This window comes from Archocentrus centrarchus, chromosome 1 (assembly GCF_007364275.1).
Source record: "Archocentrus centrarchus isolate MPI-CPG fArcCen1 chromosome 1, fArcCen1, whole genome shotgun sequence".
Classification (NCBI taxonomy): Eukaryota; Metazoa; Chordata; class Actinopteri; order Cichliformes; family Cichlidae; genus Archocentrus; species Archocentrus centrarchus.
The window spans coordinates 39,481,676-39,509,577 of NC_044346.1; the positions used below are offsets into that span (position 1 = coordinate 39,481,676).

At 43.7% G+C, this 27,902-nt stretch overlaps 1 protein-coding gene across 1 annotated transcript in view; it reads right to left on the reverse strand.

The window, feature by feature from the left end:
• Window positions 1-22,088, reverse strand: part of sorcs3a (sortilin related VPS10 domain containing receptor 3a) — a 232,051-nt gene extending 209,963 nt beyond the window's left edge. Inside the window, exon 1 of the mRNA XM_030730511.1 lies at window positions 21,368-22,088. Within this exon, the coding sequence (XP_030586371.1) occupies window positions 21,368-22,045 (678 nt within the window). The 5' untranslated portion in view covers window positions 22,046-22,088. The remainder of the gene's footprint in view (window positions 1-21,367) is intronic.
• Window positions 22,089-27,902: the final 5,814 nt, after the last annotated feature.

The following is a 27,902-nucleotide window of genomic DNA, read 5'->3' on the forward strand; positions in this document are numbered from 1 at the left end:
TTGCTATAACTGCGGCTTCTGGGGGGATTTTGGGGGGGATTTTCAGTTTTAGGTAGTCATGATGGCAAAGAGTGATCGTCCTCGGTGCCAAAGGCAAGGCCGCTGATTCATCAAACACGTTTTAACTCCATGTTGTCAGAGTTTTCAAAAAGCTAATCCCACATCCCCGTTTAGTGAAGAGAGACATTTTCTAAGCCTAAAACAAGGAAACTGGATCCAAAGATAAGCGTTTCAAATGAAAAAGACCGTCCAAGTGCGAAGGTGAAATGTCACATTCCCCGTGGTATATCCTCAGCTGTCGGGCTGAAAGAAGACGAATCTTTGCGCCTAATGGAAAGAAATATCTTCAAGGTCACACAGTGAGGCTATGATATGTGTAGCAGACAGAAGGTTCCTTAGAGGAGAGAAGGAGGTGGAGGAGCTGTGGAGTTCCTTTCCTTGGGGAAATCATCCATCTGGGGAGTCGCTGAGAGCACAGCCAATTCACACGCTCTAACAGGCCTTTAATTTGGGGAAACATATGCCGCCGCTTAGGCCTTTTTGGAATCTGTTCACATGGCAGAAATTGGTTTTTATGGTGGACATTAGCTGGTGGAATAAATGAGGCATAAATAATGTTACAAGTGATGTACATATAGCATTATCGTCTCAGCATGCGCTTACTTTGTGTATATGCACTCTATTACTGCCTGCAACACTAAGAAATATTGAATTACAATATGGAAATTTTTAATCCAAGCTTGAGAAAATGTGCCCCAGTGCCCCTTACTTTAATGCATTCAAATAGTGTCAACTAAAGCCATATAGGTCTGAATTACAAGCATAAATGCCTATCTGTTTCTGTGGACAGGCAAACACACAGGATTAGTGGGGAGAGAGGTATTAAAATCACTTATTTATAAAGAAAATACTTTTTTAAACAAAGCTGACTTTGTTTAAATCAGTGATTGTGATCTGCAACAAAAGCCATTAATCACTTTGTCCTCTTGGGGGTAGTGAAGAAAAAATATTGCAATATTTCACCATTCCCCCCATTCCAAAAATGAGGATTCCCATGAGTGCAAAGACTTTGGAAAACAACTGTCAGAAACCAGTAATCACATGTTCTGATAGCACTGGGTTATGGGTTGGTTTACACACCTGTGGCCATGGAAGTGACTGGAACAGCTGAACTCAGTGATTTGGATGGTGATGGTTTATGGTTTACGGTGTAGGATGGGCCTCTTTCTTTTTGGTGCGGGTAGTCAGAGCTCCTTTATGGGTGGGGTTACTTCCTCCGGGTCCAGGCACAGTCACCAGTCTTACAATGCTTACTGGCCTGAATAGTGTCACATGTGATTATTTACACCCAGCAAATGTTGCGATACTGCAACAATGTCAAGTTTGCATTTTGCTTATTATAGTTGATTCAGACGTGAACTTTCCCCTGCTGTAACGCAGCAGCAGCCCAGGAGGGAGCAGGAAGAAATGTGGAGTTGGCTCTTTCACTCATTTTTGTCCCAGCCCCCACCATGCACATCAGAGCCCGAGGAGCAGAAACGGGCCGAATTGTGAATCCACCCACACTGCATGTCACTCTCTATAACATAAAAACTGTTAGCATGCTATCTGCACCGACCACACATACATGTAGGCACACACACACACACACACCTAAGCACACAGACCACTGCACGAAAACTAAACTGCACACATGTGCAAGACACAAGAAACTGTAACCAAACAAATGTAGTCGACTGCAGAATCAATACAATCCTACATAACAACAGGTATTTCACACCCCTACATTCCTTTTGCACCCTTTCAGACTGCTCCCAGTCACGCTCCGCTCTAATTATCTGTAATCTTTGCTTGATGCTGCATCTAAGGTTGGACTATGAGTGGGAGCTTGGCGATGTTGGCACGCTCTTTGTCTGCCTCCTGATAGAACACTTTCCACTCGGCTGAATTATCCACTCCATGATGACATGATGCAGCAGAGCAAAAAATGATGCTCCCCAGAGTCCCATGTATTCAGATTCTCTCCCCCCCCCCCACACACAGTCATCATCGCAATGCAGACCCAGCCGACACAGGGAACACAGCCTTTTATGGATCAATGGTCTTTGATATCCAGCTGATAAAAAAAAAAAATATTTCAACCAAGAATGTTTTTTTATTATTTTGAATAGAATTGTGTGTGTGTGTGTGTGTGTGTGTGTGTGTGTGTGTGTGTGTGTGTGTGTGTGTGTGTGCTCTTTATATACCGCATAGGTGTGAAAACAAGTGTGGCTACAAAATGTCTGATATGCAGCCAAATACAATCTGTGACTGCAATGCTAACATTTGCTAACATTTGATCCTTCTTTAGATATTACTGTAAACTGCAGTAATTCAGCGCCCCCCCCCCCCCCCCCCCCCCCCCCATCAGCTCATCAATTGATGAAGTCACTGAAAAGAATGAAATTATACATTATTACTTTAACCATTACAAAACATGCAAACACTCTATTAGAAATGACATTAAAGATTTTAACTTTAATTCCCGTGCATAACTGGTCAGTTATACCCCATGTGTCACTGATTGTCTCTCACTGCTCTGGGTGTCCATCACTCCGATGGTGCCGATGGTGACCTTTGAACTTGTGTTGACAACTTGTCCACCTCAAGTTGTTGTGGGGCCTCATGTGTGTCTTGGTTGGCATTGGAATGACATGTGAAGCAAAGCTAGAGGGATGTAGTGAAAGGCTGCTCTGTTGTGATCCATTTACATCAATCTATATTTGCCATGTGGACAGAATACAGCATTAATTAAGTTAGCATTAATATTAGCAAATCCTACCTGATACCTCGCCACAGCATCTGTATGAGGACGCCACTGCTGCGATATAACACGTGAATCATTATTATGTGTCTGAGTATCAAATGCAGCCACTGAGATGTCAGTGTCTCCCCTCCTCTCTTTCTCCTTTCCTGTCACTCTCAGTCATCTGCTACCAAACAGCAAAGCAAAGCATGAACTTCCTAAAATAACCTGTAAGAAAAAAAAACTGCCCAAAGACACTGAAGTGGCAACTTCCATATCTGGGGCCCCACTGGTCAAGGACAGAGTCCCACCAGAACTCCTTACCCCCGTGTGACTGCTCGCTGCCCTGACAAACTAAAATAAAAACTAGTCGACTGTTTGTCTCAGTTTCTAATGGCAGGCCTTCATTAATATAATAATAATAATATAATTGCTGAAGCCCGGGCTGTTGAAATTAGTCTAAACCTTCAGTACATCCTCTGGTTTGCAGGATGTGTAATGTGATTGTTTCTGTTTATAGCATCACTGTAAACTGACGTTTGAGGACACAGGTACCCTGAGCTCTGATGGGCATATTTGGTTTGAACTTCTATGATTGCTGAATAGCTCATTTCTGTTGCACAACCCCAACTCCAGAAAAAGCTGGAATGCTAAGTGAAATGTAAATAAAAACAGAGTGAAATGATTTGCAAATCTCATAAACCCTCATTTTATTCATAATAGAACTTAGAAAACACCTCAAATGTTAAAACTGAGACATTTTACTGTTACATGAAAAATATCAATATTCTGATGTCAGCAGAACAGCAAACCAGCAAAAGGCTGGAAAAGGAAGAGGAGCTGAAAGAGCTGGAAGAACATTTTTCAACTCATCAGTTAAAAAAATTCTCTCAGAAGTAAAGATGGCAGAGGTTCTTCGATCTGCAAACATTTGCATCTACAAATTGTGGAAACATTTTCAGAATAATGTTCCTGAATATAAAACTGCAAAAACTTTGAATGTCTCTTCATCTGCAGCAATAACATCATCAAAAGATTCAGAGAATCTGGAGAAATCTCTGTGTGCAGGGACGAGGCTGGAAAACCGGGATTTTCAGGCTGCACTGCAGTGTAGACAGGCCAAATCCTGTCCTGGAGATCACTGCATGGACTCCGGAACAGTGTTTTGTGGTCAGATGGATTCTATTACGGCCCAAGCAGGGCCCACTGGGTGTGGCTTGCTTTCTCCAGCCTTAGGCGCCACCCCTTTTGGTACAGCTGACTCGACTCAGCAATGAAGCTGGTGTACTTAAGGCCAGAGAGGAGAGCTGGCCATTATTTTTATCCAGAGAGAGCCTCAGTGATGCAGCTAGTGAGCGCTCTGTGGAGGGTGTTTTAGTGATTGGTGACTTTGTGATTAACTCCTGTGTTTTGTTTTTCTTTTCTTTTGAAGGTGATAGTGGCTTGTCCGTCTCTTTTTGTTAACCCATTAATAAAAATCTTTTATTTTTAACAGTTTTGCCTTCATGTCTCCTTTCTGCCAACCCGAACACTTTTTGTTACTTCCCCAAACCCCCTAGACTCTTTAGGGGAATGTAACAAGTGGGGGCTCGTCCGGGATCTGACAAAAGGTCTGACATTAGACTTATTTTGACTTTTTGTTAACAGTTTGTTGATGGGTGGTTGCCATAGTGTTAAATGCAGACAATATGACTTCCCAGTTAAGTCCAGCCAAGCTTTTTAAATTCTTCCGTTGGACGCTTTTTTGTTCTTTTGCTTTTATTTTCGGAGTAATCCCGGGTGGGGATTAGTTCCCTGTTTAGGCAATTCAGGGCTCCAGCCACTGAAGCTTTTGTCTTTTAAGTCACCTCGAGCCCAGCAACCTCCAGAAGATCGGTGGGTAAAGTCTGGCGTGAGTAGGAACTGGGTGAGTTTGTATTGGTTGTTTCCTGGGTAGCTCTGAATGTTACTTTTGGTAAGTTTGCCTTAGTTTGTGTGTCGGCTGAACTCTGTCCAATTGTTCAAAATTAAGGCAAAGCTGTGGGTGCATCTGGCATGCCTTCAGGTTGTATAGGACCAAGAGGGAGTTTCAGCTGGAACTGCAGAAACGGGAGGCTGAGGCAGCTGTCAAGTTGCATCAGCTGGAGCTGAAAAGTTCTGGTCCTACATCTGCTGGTGCACAGCGATCCACTACCTCATTCGTGAGTAATAAGATTCACCTTATTCCGGTCTTTTGTGAGTTGAGTGTTGAGAGCTTTTTCGCTGTATTTGAACACATAGCAACTGCATTGCACTGGCCTCGGAATATCTGGCCTGTCATACTGTTGTGTAAGTTGACAGGTGAGGCTCAGGTAGCTTGCTCTGCCCTGTCTGCCAAAGACAGTTTAGTTTATGCAAAGCTAAAAAGTGCCGTCCTGACAACTTACGAATGTGTGCCCGAAGCTTACAGGCAGCATTTTAGAAAACGTCTGGTCAAACATACAGAGATTCACCAGAGAGAAGAAAAAACTCTGATAGGTGGTGTTCTGCAAGCAGAGCTAGTGATGTGGCTTCACTGTGTGAGCAAATGCTCATGGAGGACTTTAAGAACTCTGTGCCTGAGTGTATTGCACTGTATCTGAATGAACAGAGGGCTTCCACTTTGCAGCAGGCTGCCGCCCTGGCAGATGAGTTCATCTTGTCTCACAATATAAATGCTGCAGAATGTGACCTCCCCTCCCACAGTTCACCTCAGAGGGCTAGTAGTACAATGTCGCAAAGGCTGAGAATACCATTGGTTTAAGAGCCAAGGTAAGGAAACTATGCTGCTTTTGCCACAAATCTGACCACCTTGTTGCTAACTGTCTGAAATTAAAACACGGGCAGCAGGCATGCTCTACAAAAAAAGAGCTTGGCTTGAAAAAATTGGTGAGTCGCGGTTCTCAGACTGACAAATATGCCAGGCATAATAAACAGGCACATTTGGAACATAACTTCTCAGTGTCACGTGGTCAGTGTCTGAGGTCAACTAACTCTGCGCTGTCACTTGTTAACCATATTCGCGGTCCACCTGATCTGTGATGTGACGTGTTGCCTGTACCTCCAGCATTTAGCTCTGCAGGTCTGGCCAACCAGCAGGCCACTCACCTTGACCTGGTGGAGGGGCAAATGGGAAAAAAAAGGGCTTGAAATTTGAAATCCTTTTTGGAAAACATCCTCAGGTCTAAAGAAAAGGACCATCCGGCTTGTTAGTGCTCAGTTCAGAAGCCTGGAAAGGCACCGTTTAGAGCAGCATGTGCTCCCATCCAGACATCCTCGTTTTCATAACTGAAAATGTTTGGCTTATCATGAGGCCAAAAACACAACAAAGACCCAGCACAGGACCACCGAGCAGCTACAACCCTCCATCAGACAACATTCCTCTCCCAGAAGTCCAGCAGCTGCTCTCCATTTTCAGATGTTTACGGACTGTCGTGAACAAAGAGGGAATGCTGCACAGCAGGAAACACATTACTGCGATCAAATTCAAAATGGCCTATATTTTCTCAGTGTTACCATCTGACATGTTCTTTAAAATAAGGGTTTGAGATTTGCAGATCATCACATTCTGTTTTTATTTCCGTTTTAATTAGCGTCCCGATGTTTTTGGAGTTGGGGATGTGTTATTAGAGGTCCAGCTGAACACTTTTAGAAAAAAATCATTCTGTCACATCTGCTATTTGAATCAGTGACAGGAGGACAAACGATGACCCACTGCAAAAAAAAAAAAAAAGCCACTTTGATGTCAAGCATTTTTTTCTGTACACATTTTTAAGCCTCAACATTGTTTTATCTGCAGCCATGTTTTATATTTTACAGCTTGCAGTGACTCTATCCAAGGTTGCGTTCACTCTGTGTGCAACACTGAGACAGTAAGTAACATAAAAACATAAATACTGAACAAAGCTTCAAACTTCACAGCATTACACATTACTTATTAGATCATTCCAGCAAGATAGTCAAGAAGTCCAGTTCAGTAACTGGACTCTGAGGAAATGAAGCCAGAGCAGCGTTTCGCTTTCAGTCAACAAAAACAAATAAAAAAAAACTGATTTTGAGCTTTTACCAAATCAAAATTAGCCCCAAGTGGCCAATGTAGGAACTGCAATTTTTAGCATTTCCTTGTTGGCTTCATTTTTCCATCCCGAGGTTTCCACAGAGAATAACATTTCTAAATAATGGAGGAGAGTGTGTACCACCACTTGACGGAGGAACGAGAGAATGAATGGAAGTGTAATCTGCCACACCGTGGCCGCCGTATCAAAAAGCACAGCACTGCTAAGAGCTGGCTCCACCTAAACTCCCTCCCACCATGATGGCTAAAACTAAAGCTCCTTAAAAGCAGAGATGGGCCGCAGGAGCGGTGAATCTTTACTAGCCGGATTATCTCTCTTGTAGCAGCCGGCTCTACAAATGCTTTTCTATCTGGTAAACCATGTAGCTCTAAATTCAATTAGGGCCACATAAACATTTTCATGTGTGGCAAGTGAGCTGTGAAAGGGCAGCAAACAGGCTCAGGCTGCAGCTGGGAGAGACAAGCAGGGTCTGATCTACTTGTGAGGAGCAGAGGAGGGAGCAGATTTGAGATGCTGCTGGAGATGTGCTGTAATATTTAGCATGCACCCAACTAGCTGCTTTGTGAGAGTCCACGAGAGCGTCTCCTTATCACTCAGCATACGTCTGCTGCTGTCATGTTTCCACCAATTTATCTGACACTCTCAGGCCTCACGCCCACCCCAACCTCACTGTTTCAGATCACACACAAATACAGACACACAAAAACAAAGCGAGCTCCATATCTATCAGTTTCAGTTACAGTCAGACTCTTATCATTGGCCATATAGTGTGACATTTGTGTCAGTGATATCCTAACAGTACAGTCTGCATAAACAGCATATTCATCTCTTAGTACATCCTATACGATGTCCTTTGAAGTCACATGTGCACATACAGCCCTAAAGTAAGGGTAAAATCAGCAGCCTCTCCCACTCTCTGCTTCTCTCTGTCCTCTTGTTCTATGGCTCATATTACTCTGCATTATTCTTTAGGCTACCCACTCCCTCTAGTGATGGACAAAGGCACTGCCTAAAGATCAGCCAGCAGGCAGGCAGGCGGCAAATATGGAACCACGGGAATGACAGGAAGAGTCAGCGTCCTTCGCTGCGAGCTGGATGCTGTGCCAGGCTGCCGGTGGGAACAGCAGCAGCCGACTGAGAGGAGCCCTTGTTTGCTAAGAACACAGAAAGCAGTCGCTCCTGATGAAGATAACTGTTTCAGGGACCGTGGTGGGCTAAAGTGTTCAGAGGCCCCCCAAAAACCCCAAAAGGCATCCAGAAATAGGGCAGAATAAACACAAATACCAGCACAATCACACTTGATTAAACTGCTCTCTGCTGTGAAGAAGCATGTTCATTTGTATTTATGTGGCACAACGTGATAATTACCTGGGCTGGGTTTCTTCAGAGCTGCATGCCACTCTGTTGGTACCCAACAAGGCCTAGTTTCCCCCAGTCCCCGCTCCCCTCATCCATCTCACTGGTCCGGAAGATGTAGCAACACCTTCGCTTGTGGCCCTATCTCTGCGAATGCTAATAATCATACACAGCTTCCACTTTCCCATCTGCATTCCCAGCACTTATCAGTGGGATGTAGTAAAATGATAAATGCTGTGAGCAAGAAATCAGCCCAGTCTGCTGCGTGGTAACCTATCAGTTATTATATCAAATTATGCATCCATTTGATGGATATCCACCTGGAATCAAGCTGAATGTATGGATGCATAACAAATATAGGAGCAACATGTGCAGAACAAATAACAGAGGTGAGCGAGAAATCAGCGTGCTCTCTCTCTGCAACAAATCATTACTTCGAATGGAGCGTTCTAATTTAAATTCCATTATGTCGTTACACAGACACGTTTAACGTCAGATAGGGACTGAAATTAGATCCATCCCCTTCAAATTTTATTGATACTGCCAGAGTCTGGGCTGGCCACACAGTGAGAATGGGGCATAATTCATAATTCATTACATTTGATATAACTCACTTAATTTTAAAGATGACACAATAACACATTGACTGTTGAAGGGAGAGCCTGACGCACGGACACAGTATCGCCCCGGGACCCTCGACTGGAGCATAAAGATTATTTCGCTGGTGTCTTACAGGTTTTGTCCAGTTTTCTCTGTAGCGTGTCAGCTCACCCCCCTATGAAAAGGTCACGCCTGAGCCGATACTCCTGCTATTATATTGTGACACCTCTGTGATAATTAAGATGGCTTTGGCATATGGCTACAACTGGTAACACGCTGTGCAACTCAATTGGGAGCCATTTGTATCCTGTGGGGAGAAAGAAGGAAAGAGAGACGGTGCCAGCAAACTAAATGTTTCATGAGGTTAACGTTGTGTTTCTGACAAGCAACCAGCAGAAATGTGAATGCGGGGGTGGGTGGTGGCGGGGGGGGGGCGCAGCTGTACTTGAATGGACAGTGAAGCGCACTGACTGTCAGAACCAACACGATGGCATGATTGCAAACTTTTTCTTTAATAGTGGAGTAAAAGTCTCGGGAGGGGTTACAGTCACAGGGTGCAGCTGATTTCCAGCCTCGACCCCCCCCCCCCCATACACAGGTGCAGAGTGTGTGCATGACGGTTCCTGTGGAAAGGCCCCATAACAGTACACGGTGAGGGGCTCACAGAGGCTTAGCAGATCACTACGTACATTTTTGGATCTTGCATTTTTGTGTATTACTACATCCCTGACAGCTAAAGATGGCTATGCATACAAAGTTATGACTTAGCATCAGGATGCATGTGGACTCATGTTTATGGTCACCTGTGGAATGTGAATCTAATGGAGCATAGCATTAGCTCTGAGGCAGACCAATGAATCAAGCTCAGCCAGCAGTCCTGGTGGATCAGCTGTTTCCAGCACCAGCTCACATGAGCTAACAGCTGATCTTCCACCTTTTAGCCTTTGTAAAAGTCTTGATCCAGCCTTCATTTCTTCACATTTTGGTTCCAAGCAGCCAGACTGTCTTAAGAGGTTTCTGCTTTCTGAAGGTCTTTCAAAGCTTTTCTTTGAACATCGGCTCCTTTTTCACCTATTTTCAGTCCAGTCCTTGTACCTGACCATTTTCAGAATGTGTTGTGTTTAACACTGACCTATGAACAAGAATAAGAAGATTTAGAGAATCTGGAGAAATCTCGTGTGAACACAGTGTGCGTGTGAACACAGTGTGCTGCGACATCCATAAATGCAATTTAAAGCTTAATCCTGCGAAAAAGAAGTCCTACGTGATCCAGAAACGCTGCCGTCTCCTCTGGACCAAAACCGTTCTGTGGTCAGACAAATGCAAATGTGAGATACCCTGTTCTGAGTAGCGTGTTCCTCACATGTGTTGGTGTTTTAGCTCTTTAGTTTCTGCAAACAAATGTGTGGGTCTGTAATTCATCAAACATTCAACTGGTTGCTAACTTTGTGGTTTGGAAAAGATCCCACTATGATCAGTGTAGGAAGAAGCTAAGAGGCTATGATAGAGCTGTCTGTCAGCTCATTTATACTGATGTCAGCACGGGAGCTGAGCCTTGTTTCGTTTTAGTTATTTGACTCATTGTTGATGTCAGACTTATGGAGAAATGTTTGATACTTTTGCTAAAGCACAAGAAGAAAACACATCCAAAAGTCTCAAAGTAACTCAACTGTTACTCGCCTTATTTTCGCTGTAGCCTGAAGGTATATGACACACCAGGAATGATACTGAGCACCATTGATTGTAAAGGCTCACCATCAGTCTCTCGGTGACAGGACTGGGGCAGTACAGTGGCTACCTTCACCGAGAATTATTGGAATTTAAAAGCTTTAAGCTCCTGCTTTGGGGTAAGAAACTCACTCAGGATTGTAGGATCAGTAAATGCACTTATCATCAACAAATGAAACAGCAATGAAAGTGAATATTCAAGAGGCTCATTTCATTATGAAAAAAAGGTGGCAAAGCTTTACATTAAAAAAAGGACAAGCCCTCATCCGCTACCTTTTATGTGCTGCTCTCAGCACGGCGAGCCACACTGCAGAAAATCACTGTGCTGTTGACGCAGGCAAAAAGAGGCTCACAAGCTGGAGCACGTAAAAAGTGTCAGACTAAGGGTATTTATTTAGTTGCATGCCTGTTACTGCTCATTACTCAACATTACTGCTTGTACAACCTCAACTGGAGACGCCGGGAATTAAGAAACAAACAGAGGAAATGGAAAAATGAATGTTGAGGGTCAAAGCGGGGCCACTTGGGGACGACTTTATTACAGCAGCAAGAAAAAGACAAATTATTTAGCTGTTAACATAAAGAGGAGACATCAGCACTTTCCTTTTCATTATGGCTTTGCTACATATGATCATATATCCGTTTACAGCATGTTTTTGCCTCAGAGTTCCACTTTTATTTATTTACTGTAGCTGTGTTAAAAATAAAATTACCCACAGAGGAAATAAAGATAGAAGCTTTTCAGCTCTGTCACATAATAAGACGCTGGTAACAACTCTTAATTCAGCTTCTTTCATTTGCTCTTTTTTTGCGTTAGTCGCATCCATTAGCATCCACACACGTTTACACGGTGTGCTCTTTCACAGAGAGACTGCTCACAAGCAAGTGCATACGCAGTGTACAAAATGCACAAAGCATGCATATTCACACATTTAAGCCGTTTATCACTACAAATCTGACAGCTGGAGGCAGCTGCAGTGGAGTTTTCAGAACCTTTGCAGCCGTGCCTGGCAGCAAACAGGAGCGATGCACGTGGACAAATCAAATCTCCTTTCATCTCAGACAGACTCGCAGCAGAGCGCCGCGGCCGCGTTCCTTCTGTGCATCAGCTAAACAAACTTGATTACAGGTGGCAACAGTTTGTTGTCTGTTGGATCCAGGTGCCAATTCCCAAAGAACCAGACTATTATGAGCTGAAAAACACATTAAATACTGCTTATTTTTTAATCGTTACTTAAACAGAACAGTGACAAAAATACATACAACAGTGTAAACAGTGCAATAAATGATGTTTATTTAAAATTACATTTTTCTTTCAGACAGAACAAATTTCCACTAACGAGTTTGTTCTGTTGCATTTTTATCAGCACAAACATGAACAGCAGCTCCCCGCTCTGCCCCCCCCCCCCCACCAAAATAAAACCAGACTTCGAGCATGCAGCTCACATCCTGCTGTCCAGGTGAAATCATCTCACTTTGTATGATTTTAGATCTTCACCTAAAATCTGAAACCAGAGCCTGCAGGAGGTCTGCAAGTGGAGTTCATGCAGCTGGAGCTACAATATACAATACAATATATACAACAGGGCTCTTCAACTCCAGGCCTCGAGGGCCGGTGTCCTGCAGGTTTTAGATGTGTCTCTGCTTCAACACACCTGAGTCAAATATAGAAGTCATTAGCAGGACTCTGGAGAACTTGACTGCATACTGAGGAGGTAATTCAGCCATTTGATTCAGGTGTGTTGGATCAGGGACACATCTAAGACCTGCAGGACACCGGCCCTCGAGGCCTGGAGTTGAAGAGCCCTGGTATACAATATGCTGAAACTTCATTATGGATGTTTTTTTTTTTTTTTTTTTTGGTTCAGTGGCACCAAAATCATGCTGCATATCCAACATTTTACATCTTTAAACTGTTCATTTTCTATCAACTTTAATGACGTCTCCACTCTGGCTTAAAGTAAATTTATTTTTCAGTGGGCGAACGGACCGCTGTGTCATAATAATACTTGATGCACAAATACAAAAGGAGAAGACTCATGATGTCAGCTAGACACCAAAATCTATCTCAGACTTGTTAACAGTAGCCACTTTAAGCTGATGGTCATCCCAGATCAATTATGAATGCAGCAGCAAACTCCTGGCTGTATTGAATTATGCCTTTTTCTCTATTGATGTGAGTTTTTTCTGAATTAGACTATTTTACTGAAATGTTATTAAGTCTTCATCTCACTGTGGAACTCAAGTTGAGCTTGACAACTCATTTGACAACAGAAACAGGAGGTTTCAAGGCCCCTGAGATGAATTCGAAGGATATGTCACAGTGTACCAGTGAACTAAAGTCTTCACCAGAACAGGTCAAACTGAATTTCATTACTGGTTTCTCCTCGCAGTATATACGCTGCTCAGTTTTTAATCAGAGTATTCTATCAAGTCAGGTAAACCTCTGTGATACAGATGTGGTCAGTAAGTATCAGAGGGGCTGTTCATCAGTTTCAGCTGCTTTGGTGTTCATGAAATTACCAACAGGTGCACTAGAGGGGCAACAATGAGACCCCCCCCCCCCAAACAGGAATGGTTTCACAGGTGGAGGACACTCACAGTTTCCCCTCCTCAACTTTTCTGACTGTTTGTCACTAGTTCTGCATTTAGCTAGGGTCAGAGTCACTGCTGAGGTCATACCTGGACCCTACAGAGGCTGCACAGGTAGTCCAGCTCCTCCAGGATGGCACATCAATACGTGCCATTGGCAGAAGGTTTGCTGTGTCTCCCAGCACAGTCTCAGAGCATGGAGGAGATTCCAGGAGACAGGCAGTTACTCTAGGAGAGCTGGACAGGAGAAGGTCCTTAACCCATCAGCAGGACCGGGATCTGCTCCTTTGTGCAGGAGGAACAGGATGAGCACTGCAGAGCTACAAAATGACCTCCAGCAGCCACTGGTGTGAATGTCTCTGAGCAAACACTCAGAAACAGACTTCATGAGGGGGGCCTGAGGGCCCTGTGCTCACTGCCCATGGAGCATGATTAGCATTTCCCATAGAATACCAGAATTGCAGGTTCACCACTGGTACCCTGACTGCCATCGGGTATCAGGATGAAACCCTTGGACCCACTGTCAGACCCCACGCTGGTGCAGTGGGTCCTGGGTTCCTCCTGGTGCTGAAAATGCCCGGCCTCATGTGGTGAGAGTGTGCAGGCAGTTCCTGGAGGCTGAAGGAATTGGCCCCCTTGCTCACCTGACCAGTCTGTCCAGGAGCTGAGTGATGCCTTGGTCCAGATCTGGGAGGAGATCCTCCAGGACACCATCCTTCGTCTCATTAGGAGCCCCGACGCTGTCAGACATGCATACAATCACATGGAGCCGCACAAGCTACTGAGCACCATTCTGAGCTGCAGCAGTGAAATTTCAGCTAAATGTTTGAGCTGCTGCATCATTTTCATATTGATTTTCAGTGTCTTTGAATTCAGCCTCTGTAGGTTCATCATTGTCATTAAATGATGTGGCATCCTTTCATTCCTAACACATTACTGAGTCCATATCAGGATAGATATCAGCATGATATTTTTCCCATTGAGATCTGATGTGTTTTCAAAGTGTTCCTTTAATTGTTTTTAGCAGTGTAATGAGTGCTTACCTTTATAACTGGGCCTCAGTGGGAAATAAATGCCACAACCTTGAGGTGTAAGTGATACTTCTATACACTGACTAACCAAAGGGATCGTTAGTGACGCCTCAGGTTCGCAGTATTTCTCACAACAGGATTATGAGACGGCAGTATACTTTATGTTTCAGTGCCAGGTCCTCCTTCACAGAATATTCCTATAAAAGAGCTTAAGGATTAATAATTCATTGATATCCATGACCACTCACACTCTCCTTTATAAGACAGGCTTATATTAGTGCCATAACCGTCAAGCAGTCCAAACAACTCTTACAGCACCATTAAAATTTTAAAAGCAGCTCAGCAGGGGGGCTGGGTAAATAACAGACAATTACTGTGTTTGATAGAAACATAATACGGTCCCCATTTGAAGGAAGTAGAAGCAAACCTTGGGGGCAGAAAACTTATAGTCAGCTGAAGGATCATTTATTTAAAGGGTAAATTTCAGGCTGAGTTCCACACCAAATGCTGTGGACAGTCAGAAACTCAGTCACATACGGGAGTATTTTATGCAGCTTGAACGAGGTATTAACAGAAAATAGAAATCCAGATTCAGGGGCATCTAGCTCCTGCTGCCATCAGTGAAAGATGCTTACACAATCTGCTTGGTAATAGGGGGATGTTTAAGCAGGTTATTACCATTAAACTCCAAATGGAAATAAAGAAGCAGACCTGATTGTAAAATTAACGCAGTGTGGACACATTTTACAGCCACTTTCAATCTCTTATAGATAAACCAGTAGATCACTTTAATTAGACAATGTGTTAATTGACTGCAGGTCCTGGGGTGTGATGTGTCAACATTAGTCTCCATCAATGACAACCTCCTCCAGGCACGACACCATTCAGTCCAACTGAGAGCGAGACATGATACTGAGACTGATGGAGGGCGTGTGTGTGTGTGTGTGTGTGTGTGTGTGTGTGTGTGTGTGTGTGTGTGTGTGAGCCCTGTATTTTTTTTTACGTAGGCTTTTTTTGTGGGGGAATGCTGTGTGGGTTTGTCTCCGGTTTTATGTGTCTGTGACCCAATGAATGTACATCACTGCGTGGGAGAAACAGACTGAAGCAGGACAGCGAGGACGAGAGACAGAGAAATGAGTAGATGGTGAGGCAGCGAGAGAGAGAGAGAAACACAGCGTGCGGTCCATCGCTTCACTGTGGTCTGACATTATTATGTGTTCATCGCCTGGCTGCTCTCCCTGGCTTGCCCATGTTTGGGAAATGGCAAGGGACATCAACATTACAAGGTATCGCACTTGGCTCAGGCAAAAAAAAAAAAAAACTGGATAAGGTCAAGATGCAGTGTGCCTCTGGGACCGGGAAGTCTCATGCTCAGAGCTCAAGGAGGAGGACAGAAAATATTTCCACTTTTACATGATGCCCTGCATACTGTGCATATTCCAGATGGTAAAAAGCCATGCAGTAGAATAGAAATGAAACAAAATCAATCCTGACACTGGCATGTATCATTTTAATTAACACACATATACTTCCACACACACCCCGCGCTCTCTGCCTCACACTGTCTCTCTCTCTCATGCGAGTAATGTCAGCACCCTTGTACTGCCGACCAGGATCAGTGGCCAAGCGTATGATTATACTCAACTCTCTGAAGTCGTGGAGAGTTGGCTCCCATCAACGCTTCAGCCACCGTGGCAATCACACAGGAAACATAATGAGGCCATTAGGTTTGGCGAACGCAGCCTTTAAAGCCTCTTGTTCAACCGGCTGGGTTTCTACTCCGCACATGCTCATAGCTTCAAAGCCTTTTAGCAGCTTGATGCGATCCAAGATCGGCGGCGTGCTGCAGTAGCAGGTGCAATGCATCCTGATTGGATGGCTTCCTGAATGGCTTCTTTAATGTGGCAGCATTTCTGCACTGAGGAGAGTTTTAACATTATGTGACACCTTTAAGTGCATCCAGTGACCTTTAGCAGAAGTTATAAAATGATAAAATTGTGCTGACCTAGTTCACTTCTGGCAAGAGGAGTCTTGTGCATGAAGCCTTGAGGGTTAGATGTTGCTGATAGGAATATGTGTTCATTTGTTGTTTCATGATTTTATCCTTAACTGTATTTTTCTGGATACATTTAAAATGATGCCTCCCCACACAAATTATTCAGCTTTTTATTCTACAGAGCTAAAAATCACATTCAGGACTGAAAAAAAGTCCCAACATACATTAAGAGAGTCCTTCTACACATGGAGTCCAGTGTGAGCGTTATGCAACACGACATGCTTTTAAAACCACACTGCATGAAATCAGTAGGTCAAGAGCGAGCAGCAGCCTGACCCCGACTGTTTGGGAACTGCAGCCAAGAGTCTAGCTCCGGAGGCCAGTGTCAAGACCTATTCTCCATTCATGTTTTGTGGCACATGGCTTCTTGCCATGACATCATACTTCCACTGCAAAAAACACCAAGAAAACAGGAGATGAGAAACAAATTTGTAGACACTAATTAGACTGGGATTAGGCGGAAGGAGGGAGGGATGAGGGAGCTAAGGCTCGCTGGAAGGGTTTCATTATTTATGATATTCAAGTTTTTCACCCTCTTCTTCCTTCAGAACAGACAGCCACCAGGGTAGCAAGAGAGGGAAGAAAAGAAACAACTATATAATGTATTAGCATCAGTGATTTAGACTGAGGGGTAAGATGGGTTGATGGAAGTAAGTGGGAACACAGCGTGTCTCCACATCCTAAATCTCCTCCCCTCGCGGCAGAGACGGTGCTTGGGAATGCTACACACGGCTCTGTCCTGGCTGGTCAGTCTCTAGGCCCTTTTTTTCAGAAGATATGCTGCATATGATGACCATAGCATGAAAACAGCAGCAGGCCAGATTGATGAAAAAGTCTCCTGGAAAAACTTTTGCAAGAAGCGAGATTCTCCTGGTTCTCGAGGAGGATCTGAGAGTTTCAAACACACCCAGTCAGCTTTATTGATGACATGACAGATATAGATGACCTGCCTTGGCACGAGTTCTCACGACTTTAAAGACCGTTCGAGTTCAGCGATACCCGCAGTAGATTATGCTAATTTTCTATACTAACCTTCACCCTCCTTTAAAACACACAGCGGACAACAAAGAGAGCACCGCGTGTCAGAGAGCATGAAACAATCATCAACGAGTGAAAATGCAGCCACCGGAAAGTCGACATCCTGATGCGGATCCTTATGGTCACAGCTTCCTTAAAGGAATTTATTCATTTAGATTATGCTGATGGGGGAGGATCTCAAGGTTCCCTTAGAAGAGATGAATGTTTCAAGATCACACTAAAAAGGCTCTGCTGAAGCTTTCCATTTTGTATTCAAGCTGTCAGTCACAACGCCATTATGCTCATGACTGCTGAGGCTGGGAGGTTACACTGCCTCAAAAATGCTTCAGGAAAGCACTCATCACGTCACTGTAGGGATCCTTCACTGGAATTATGTTCACGAGTGTTACAACATGGCTGCCACTACGGTGCCCGTTAATAACTAAGGTTAAGGCTTCGACGTAACCTGCTTAAGCTTGATGCGGAAACATTAAGACACACACAATGACAGACTTAAAGAGAGAAAAAAGAGGGAGAGACAGTGAGAGTGCATAAGCCTCGCACACACACACACACACACACACACACACCTCAGAGGACATGGCACCAACCCCCGGGGGAACCCACAGCAGAGTCGAGTCCTCCCACAGTACGAGGCACGGCCGGCCAGTCTGCCTGAAATAAGGCTGAGAGAAAATCTCTGGACCACAAATGTTGTGAATTTATGGTTGATGTTGCAGCTAGTCAGCCAGATAGCACACCGGTCAGCCAGATGATGCATTTTCATTTAAGCATTTAATCCAGAGGAATTCAAATTGTTGGTGGTAGGAAGTTGGCTGAAGGTCATCGGAATGGGCATTTGCTGAGTTTTTGGTCAGTATTTCCAAAAATCGATCCATATCCATGAGCCTTCTGAGCTGCCTGGTCTCTGGTTTTTGTTTGGCAGGCAGAACCAAAGGCACCACTTCCTCTTTGACTAACCGCAGGCCACTTAAACCATCAGCTTGTTTTTAATTTTACCAGGACAGCATGTCCCTGAATCCAGTTGGTAACAGCTACAAGCGGCCAAAATGAACAACCTTGGGCTCTATAGATGGGAGACAACTGGGAAAATATTCAAATCCAATAAGTCTTCTTGTCCCCATCAAAAAGCCAGAGAAAGATATGAAAAACTCTGGCCAAAGCTGACAATTTTACTCCTACCTAATCAGAATGGTTACATGGAGAGCAAATATCAGCCTTATAACAATCAGTCAGGAAGCACTGATGTTATGGAGCCTGTTCTAAAAATTCGCTGCTGCAACTCCACCAAATTTGATACAGCAGAAACAAAGGACAACAAATGATGACAGCAACAATTCTGCTTGTTTAAGTTGCTCTGACCTGCCAACAGTTGCTGTGCATCTGCAGCTCACTTTGCAACCCACCTGTGCTGCAGCTCCTCCATTCTTGCTGAATCTGATTTAATCAGCGTCACGTATTGTCAGAGAGGTGTTGCTGCCTCTCTCTCCACCTCTGCCCTTTCCTGGAAGCATTTATCTCAGTCTTTGTTAAACTAGAGTTGTTCTGACTCAGATGTATAAACACCAGCAACACAGTAAACAGTTTAAAAAAAACAAAACAACTTTAACCAAATATACAAAAATAAATAAACAAACAAAGAAAATGGTTCTTCAGGACTGCGTTTAGTTTAACATCATCAGTTTATATGAAATCAGTCTCTGACCCACCACCAACTATTTGGTTATAGTTAGAGGATGATTATTTATAAGGCTGATGAAAAGCAGTGCTGACAATTGATAGCATGCAGCCTCTGATGTGGCCGCAGCCCCAACGTTAGTGCATGTCTTTTAAAGCCATAAAATAATACAAGAAAAGCTTAAGATAAGGAGATGTGACAAGTGAAATGTGCCTGAAGTGACGGCCTATTTAATTCCATATTATAACATTCTAGACACAAATTTAAAATAAAATGAATTGTAACAGTTTAGGAATTAATGTAGCAAAGGTGGAAGCAGTGGTCTGCAGACTGTGTAGATCCAACCCTCCCACCAGCATTCCCTGGAAGTTATGAAGCCAAATCCACAGAAGCTCCATCCCATAAACCAATGAAGCCAACATCAGTGCTGCTTTGCAGCACAAGGAGGGCAAAGCAATATTAGTTAAACGGTAACATTGTGGCTGACCTATGTTCTGACCAGCTCCAACAGGAGCTCAGGAGGTTCTGAGTGGTTACATTTCTGGTGAGGACGTCTCTGTAGTGCAGAGCGATGAAAAATAAATGAGCCCACAGACAGTCCAGACTGAAGTGCCTGAATAAGCTGGTCATCCATCTAACCAGTCGGCCCTAGCTGCCCAGCTTCCTCTTTTCCTAACTGAACTACTACTGCAGATTAAGGTTAAAGGACTTAAAGCTTAATGTCTCCTCCCCACCCCTCCATTCATCAGCAGATCAAACACCAACAGCACATGAAGGTTAAGTAACAGAGCGCCTCTGTTTTGAACAATGCTCTTGAGGCCAGGCATCATTTCCTCTGTTTTTGTGGCCATGAAAGTAGAAGACACTTTGAAATAAGTCTTTGAGATAATTATTGAAGATTTAAAGCTGGAGGGCAGCCACACACAATAACCTCCTCACCCTCTCCGTCCAGCGCGTGCACACACAGTTACACACACAGTTACACACAAACATGTTTCCCTCACAGTGCCTCAGTCTTGACTGCGGGTTAAAAAAACAAGTTCACACACCATGTTATAATCAGCTCCGACAGGACTGAATATGTGGGATTTTCCTTTTTTAACAAATGGAATAAAGACAGAGAAGCAGCCACAACAACAAATTAAGCTTGTGAAACCACAAAGAAGAAGCCAACGGCTCCCTGTGAGCTTACACGGTTGTGTAAATGACTTGGATTCATTTTGGCTCATTATTCTCTTCCCATGAGGGCCCACTCATGTAGGAAGGGCAGGATTTTCATATATTTCACGTACAGAAATGGGCTTGGATGAGGTTAGTGTCATTTTAGAGGTAAATAAGTGAGTCCGTCTCTGGGAACTGTCTTAGTGCTGTAAAGCTTTACATGTCAGCAGCCTGCTCCTAGCGTTGACCTGCACACATGCACAGACTGCATGTCATCCTACATCGAAGAAACCTATCATGGTTCCAGTACTGAGTCTTAAATTGAAGTATTGAAGTATTGAAGGTCTAGTGTTCTTTTTACCTTCTTTACTGGATTTTTTTTAGATGTTACAACTATAAATCATGATGACTAATAATTAAGTGTTTAGAATAACAACAACTCATTAGGCTTCATTGTTTCAGGGGGCACATATCTCATTTGTGATAATGCAGAGGGGGATACAACCCAACCTCCCAACACCCTCTTTGGAAAATATGTGGTAATGCAACAGAGGAGGGCTTTCTTAATTTGTCATTTAAAGGCTGCATCACACTGCTGAAATCTTACATTTAAAAATGGTCCTGAACATAATTATTAGGTAAAGCACAAACAGGCATCCAGAGGAGAAACACATCATTTAAAAATGTAGGGACCTACTGGAGATCCTATTATTTTTTATGACTCCCTCCTTCCGTCCCTCCTCATTTCCCAGGTTAATTTGGATGAAAACCTCTCGCATCATCACGGAGGGATGAATCATGCACTCGCATATTTCATATCTGCTGCAAATAAGTCATAAATATTTCCCACACTGAGGCAATAAATCACGATAAACTACACATTATAGTGATCAATAACGAGTTTAAAGCTACGCACAAAGGTACTGATGTTTGTTCACCAGACACCTGAAGACATTATAGAACTGACGGGCGGCTCGTTCGTAATTCACGGGAGAGTCAAAGGTCGCGGCGGATTCTGTGATTTACAGCGCTGCACAAGTCTGGCATTTAAGGAAGAGTGTGCGTCGCGGGTGCGCATCTGTAGCTTCCAGTGCACCTGTTAACAGCGAACCCAACTCAGCGGCACCACACAGCACAAAGTCTCTGCTCTGTGCGTCACGGCGCTGCTGTAAATAACCCACCCTCTGGACAGAGTTCAGGCCAAATTCGAGTGTGAAAAGAAGCAGTCTTAAAAAGGACGGAGAAATATTAAAGCAGGGGGCTACTTACGCTGCTATTCTGTCCCGACCAGTACACCACCGCGTGGTTATGCGCAGAGTCCCCCGTCAGAGCGAAAGTGCTGCTGGTGAGCTTGGGCTCATCCTGACGGTTATTTCCTCTCCCTTCGTCCCTGTTCCATCTGATTTCTGATCTGCCTTGCCTGTACGCATCTAACATAGAACCCCGATCATCCGGAGCGCCCGCTTCCACGCCAGCCCCTCCGGTCCACCCATTCTCACCGAACTCGGCAAACTCATGACCGCTTCTCTTTGCTCTCCGGAGTGCAGCATCCTCAGCCATCTCTTGGTCGGCACTGTTGCGGCGACTTTTTTCTCTGGACCCGGGTGTATCTTCCGGTGTACTAACTCCATCCAAACTGACATCTTGGGGGAACTGGGGGACATCCTCGGCAGAAATGCCTGCCTCATGGTCGCCGTCCATTTCAGTATCCTGGTCGGTAACTCCGAGTTCCTTAAACTCTGCTCGGATGTTTTTTAGGGCGGCAGGCTCCTCTGTCGGGTCGGTGCGGATCCCCAGCTGTAATTTCTCCTGGTGAAGTTGAACTGGCGACGGGCAAGATGCGCAAGTTATCTCCGCCTTGGCATTTTGTAGGGTATGAGCGGCTATCATCACCCAGATACCCAGAGATAAGTGCAAGCCTGGGCAGAAGCCAGCCCAAGTCTCCATCGCTGACAGAGATTCGGGGGGTGAAGGACGGTTGGAGACCTTATCCGACACCTTAACTCCCTTCTCTCAGGTCGATATGGAATAGCCGACGCTTGGGCTGTCCGTCTGGTTGTTTGGGGGAGTGAAAAGTGCTCTTCAGCGAAACTGTTCACGTCCAAGGATCTTTGGTCGGGAAAGCCACCACACAGGAGGGAGGAGGAGCTGTATCGCAGCCAGCTGCCTAGTGTGCGCCCGGAAGAGAGAGAGAGAGAGAGAGAGAGAGAGAGAGAGAGAGGAGAGAGAGAGAGAGAGAGAGAGAGGAGAGAGAGAGAGAGAGAGAGAGAGAGAGAGTTGGGGCGCTGTCCGTGGTGCTGAGTCTCCTCCAGCTCTTTGAAGTTGTTTAGAGCTGAGAAATACAACATGGTCATTGTCTGCCACCTATCATATAGTATTATACGTCTTATATATTATATAGTTACCATGCAGTTAGTATAATTGGTATTTTTACCCTTAGTGATCGTCTGTTCACCTGATTAACGCATTTTATCTTATAAAAATGTTCAGAAATGTTGAATTATTTTTGATTTATTTTGAGCAAGAATTTAATTCAACTGATGTTGAAAAATATCTAACAAAAGGACCTATTATGCTTTCACTTCTGCTTTATCGTGTATGTTGAGTCGCAGTGGTGAATGCTCAGTGTTAGACACAATTTTCAATCAGTAGTTCAGTATCTGTGCTTGTGAGCGACAGGCTCGGGTGTCAGAGCACTCTTGGCTCTGTATGACATCACTCTGGAGAGATATTCCTAATATGGTCATCTCAGACACACAACTCCTGCTGTGAGAACAGAACTGCGAGCCAGCTGCCATTCAAATCTTCTGTTTGTGAGTTACAGCCAATTAGAAGAAAGTAGGTTTAAGTCCTGATTTCCAGGGTCCAGTTTAAGATTCGTGTAAGTCATACAAAGCTACTGTAGCTGAGACCATTACTGTTACTATTTTTAAGAGGTAAACTTAGAAGTGAGACAGAGCTAATACTTGGCAGTATTCACTGGTCATAGCTTACGATTTTTCATGCTTGAGTTGTGTGTCCCTACACAGCATGCAACCTCTCTGTCTCAACAAAAATGAAAAATGAAAAAGAAGCAGGAGCTATGTGGCAACAACACCTGGTCAGTCTGATGGTGTGTGTGTGTGTGTGTGTGTATGTGTGTGTGTGTGTGTGTGTGTGTGTGTGTGTGTGTGTGTGTGTATGAAGGGGGGGGGGGGGTGGCGGCTGAACACTCACTGATGGATTGGGATGAATTGGCAGGGAGTTGCACCACTCCTTGGGGGGGAATAAGGCACCGCCTAGAGGCATGTGAGAATGAGAGAGTGAGGGGAGTGCTGTGCTACCGCCTTCTGCGCATCAAGGACTAAGAGTGCGGATGGGACTCTGATAAAAAATAGTGCCAGAAAACTGTGGGAGGGAATTTTTCCAATGGCGTGGGTTATTTTGAGGGTGTGAGCCTAAGTGCAGCACGATTATTCATTAACAATCCAGCATGTTGTGTCCTTGTCTATCAACTTGACTGCCCACAAATTGCCCATCAGGGAAAACTCAGGGGACTCTGCCTGAATTTCAACAAATTCCCAATCATATCAGTGTGAGAAAGACAGCTGCAGAGGAAGGATTCATGGCATTGTTTAAGTTTGATCTGGAGGGAAACAGTGCATTAATAATAATAAGGAGTAATGTGGTTCTTTTGCATTGCCACAGAGCTAGAGTGTACATTTAATCCAAGGAGTATGAACTCAGCTGTCAGTGTAAATCAGAACAACAATATTTTACACATTTACAGCTGCAGTCTATCACATGACAATGAGCATTTGTTAAAATGTGAAGCCATCAGATAATCACCTGAATGTGAAGTGCCCCTCAGCTCGACAGGTTTGTGGTAAGTTTTAGTTCACTGGTAAGCTGCCTTCCATGCAGCGTCGCTCAGCTCACTCTCAGCCTCTCATAAAACAACATCCCCATATTTTGTGCAAGAAGAGCAATCAGGTTAGCATTTACATTGACAGCTGTGCATGGTGGCACAGGAGCAAATGGGGAATTGAGTCCACAAACACTGTATTTGAATGTGGAGAACACCCACTTTCTGTTTCCACTGATTAAGAGTCAGTGTTAACTGTGTGTGTGGTTAACTGTACAACTGTGTCAGCAAAGATCTCACGTTTTTAACCAGAAACCTGAGTCCACTCTCAGCTATGTGCTCAGCCAGGGTGATGTAACTGGACTGTATATCAAACAGCACGCGACTTCAGGCATTTCTGTAACACCTGCTCTTGTGAAACTTTTCTAAATTAAATTAAATTAAATTAAATTTATAAAGCCCCAAATCACCACAGTTGCCTCAAGGCTCTTTATATTGTAAAGTAAAGACCCTACAATAATTACAGAGAAAACCCAACAGTCCAAACGACCCCCTGTGAGCAGCACTTGGTGACAGTGGGAAGGAAAAACTCCCTTTAACAGGAAGAAACCTCCAGCAAAACCAGGCTCAGGGAGGAGGAGGGGGGGTCATCTGCTGTGAGGGGGGAGAGACAGAGATTAATAATAACTAATGATTAAATGCAGAGTGGGGTATGTACAGGGTAAAAAGAGGTGAATGAAGAAACACTCAGTGCATTATGGGAACCCCCCAGCAGACTAGGCCTATAGCAGCATAACTAAGGGAGGGTTCAGGGTCACCTGATCCAGCCCTAACTATAAGCTTGATCATAAAGGAAAGTTTTAAGCCTAATCTTAAAAATAGAGAGGGTGTCTGTCTCCTGAATCCAAGCTGGGAGCTGGTTCCACAGAAGAGGGGCCTGAAAGCTGAAGGCTCTGCCTCCCATTCTACTCTTAAGTATCCTAGGAACCACAAGTAAGCCAGCAGTCTGAGAGTGAAGTGCTCTGTTGGGGTGATATGGGACTATGAGGTCTTTGAGATAAGATGGGGCCTGATTATTCAAGACCTTGTAGGTGAAGAGAAAGATTTTAAATTCTATTCTAGATTTAACAGGGAGCCAATGAAGAGAAGCCAATATGGGAGAAATCTGCTCTCTCTTTCTAGTCTCTGCTGTAAAAATGGCCACTTTGGAGGTTGGATAAGTGTTTGTGGAGTAAGAGGCAGTTTTGCTTGAAGAATGCAGTTTGCATCCCATTTGAGAACTTTGTGTTTGTTTTATTTTCTAATTTCACTTTTGTTGTTTGGTGAGGTTTAGGCACTAAAAGCTGTACTCAAATGGCTTTTAAATTAAGGCAATATTCAAAGACTGAGCTGTCACTGCTGTTTTTTTGTTTTTTTTTAATGAAACGCGGCTGGCTCAGCACATGAATCTGTACTCTACCCAATACTTTCATGCCAGGATACCAGACTCAAAGACATCTGCTTACATCTGCTTACTTATAATGAAAATATCTTGCCTGCACATGTTTTGGTTTTGTTTCATTTTTGTTTTTAGCTTCTGTATATTAGAAAAATATCTTGGTTTGGTTTTTAGCCATTAAATACTCTGGGAAATAACTGGGAAACTCTTACATCTATAATTACCCTTTACTGATTAAAAAGGCTTTAAAATGGCCTGGTTTGCAGTTGGAGATGTTCAATTGTTTGATAAATGCTTTGGAAAATGTTTTTCATATAATATTTTTATTACAAATACTGTGACATACCGAGGCTCAGCACCAAACAGTACATAGACAGAGTGAACAGTTAGCTGGTAAATATAATAGATCAGGATATTTTTCAGAGGAGCTGCTAGAGAACAAAAACAGAGTTAACCAAGCAGTATGCAATGCTTTATTGTGCAGAAACATAACTCCAAATTAATTATAATGTTGCTCCTTCACTTGTTAACAAGTTCATCATATTAACCCCCCCCCCCCCCCCCCCCCCCCCCCCCCCCCCACACACACACACACACACACACACCAACGGCTTTTTGGTTTCACTGTGTGTGTTTCTAAACATTTAATCGTTAGTTATTATTAATCTCTGTCTCTCCCCCCTCAGCCCCCCCTCAGCAGATGACCCCCCCTCCCTGAGCCTGGTTCTGCTGGAGGTTTCTTCCTGTTAAAGGGAGTTTTTCCTTCCCACTGTCACCAAGTGCTGCTCATAGGGGGTCGTTTTGACTGTTGGGTTTTCTCTGTATTATTGTAGGGTCTTTACCCACAATACAAAGCACCTTGAGGCGACTGTTTGTTGTGATTTGGCGCTATATAAATAAAAAAATGATTGAATTAAACTGAGCTGCTCAAGGGTATCAAAGCTGCCATAACTTGTTGGAACTCAAACAAGATTTTTTTTTAAACTCAGGTATCTAGCTACAGTCAGTAATCAATGAATAGTTTTAATTTCACTCCAATCCAAATAGAGAATTCTTTTTTTTTTACAGATGAAGGCAAAAATAAAATTTTGTTACCTTTGGGCAGCTGAGATGTGCCCAGTTCTTTCCCTGCAGTCTGTATCTATTATAACTGGGGGCAAAAGAAATTAATTTGTGCATTTGTTAATAGGTAACGTAACAGATCAAAAGCCAAACTGTTTGAGAACCACTGCCCTACAGGCCGTATTCTCTCTGCAAAGACTTTTGTTAAACTGGCCATCTCTAAAGAAAAGCTTCAAGCAACTCTGATCAACTCTGCAACGGGGACCAGTTGCCAAGACTGAATTATTTCAGAGGGACACGTAATGAGATTTTAATGAAAGTGAATGAAACTTCTCATCTCTTCTGATGCTGCCATTCATCAATTACCATGGCTTACTAATGGAGTGGAAATTATTAATCCCTTTTAACAATAAATCAAATGGAATTTTTCAAATCAATCAACATCCGAGTAAGATGTATTTTGTATCTTGAAGGAGCAAAAAGGAGCAGCATACATTTTATGTTCCTGAGAACTGTCTTTGTGAACACAATGATGGGTGCTTGGAGACCGTAAGAAAAGGACGTGTCCTTGAGAATGACACTCAATTCTTCTCTGAACCAGGGGTGCAGATCTGTGGCTGATCCTGCTTTTTGTCCTCCCTGCAGAAAAGCAGCTAAATTATTTAAGACTGAGACCAATCACATTATAGAATAAAAAACAGTCTTGTTGTATGAAGCACTTCAGCACTGAATATTCAATTTTTAAAATAATTTTATGCACTTTATTTGTAAGAGTTACTGGGTGTAAATGATAGAAGTTAAGAAAAACTATTAAAAAAAACTATAATAAAAAGAAATTAGAAAACAGTGATGTTTGCACCTTCATGCACTTTGGGGTCATATGGTTCACATTTAGAGAAAAAAGCTCTAGGTCTGGACTCCTATATATATATATATATATATATATATATATATATATATATATATATATATATAAAAAATCCCAGCTCACCTCCTGGGAGGGTCCTGCGCAGTATCTTAGCTGTTCCCAGTATTGCCCTCTTCTGGACAGGGATCTCGGATGTCATTCCTGGAATCTGCTGGAGCCACTCTCCCAGTTTGGGGTCACTGCCCCCAGTGTTCCAATTACCACAGGGACCACTGTTACCTTCATCTTCCTCACCCACTCTAGCTCTTCACTGAGCCCTTGGTATTTATCAAGTTTCTTGTGTTCCTTCTTCTTGATGTTGCAGCATCTATCACTGTGACCTTCTTCCTTTGTTTGTCCACCACTACGATGTCCGGTTGGTTGGCCATCACAAGGTTGTCTGTCTGTATCTGGAAGTCCCACAGGATCTTAGCTCTGTTGTTCTCAGCCCTTGGGGGTGTGTCCCATTTTGACCTCAGGACTTCCAGGTCACACACGGCACAGATGTTCCTGTATACTATGCCGGCCACTTGGTTATGGCGTTCCATGTATG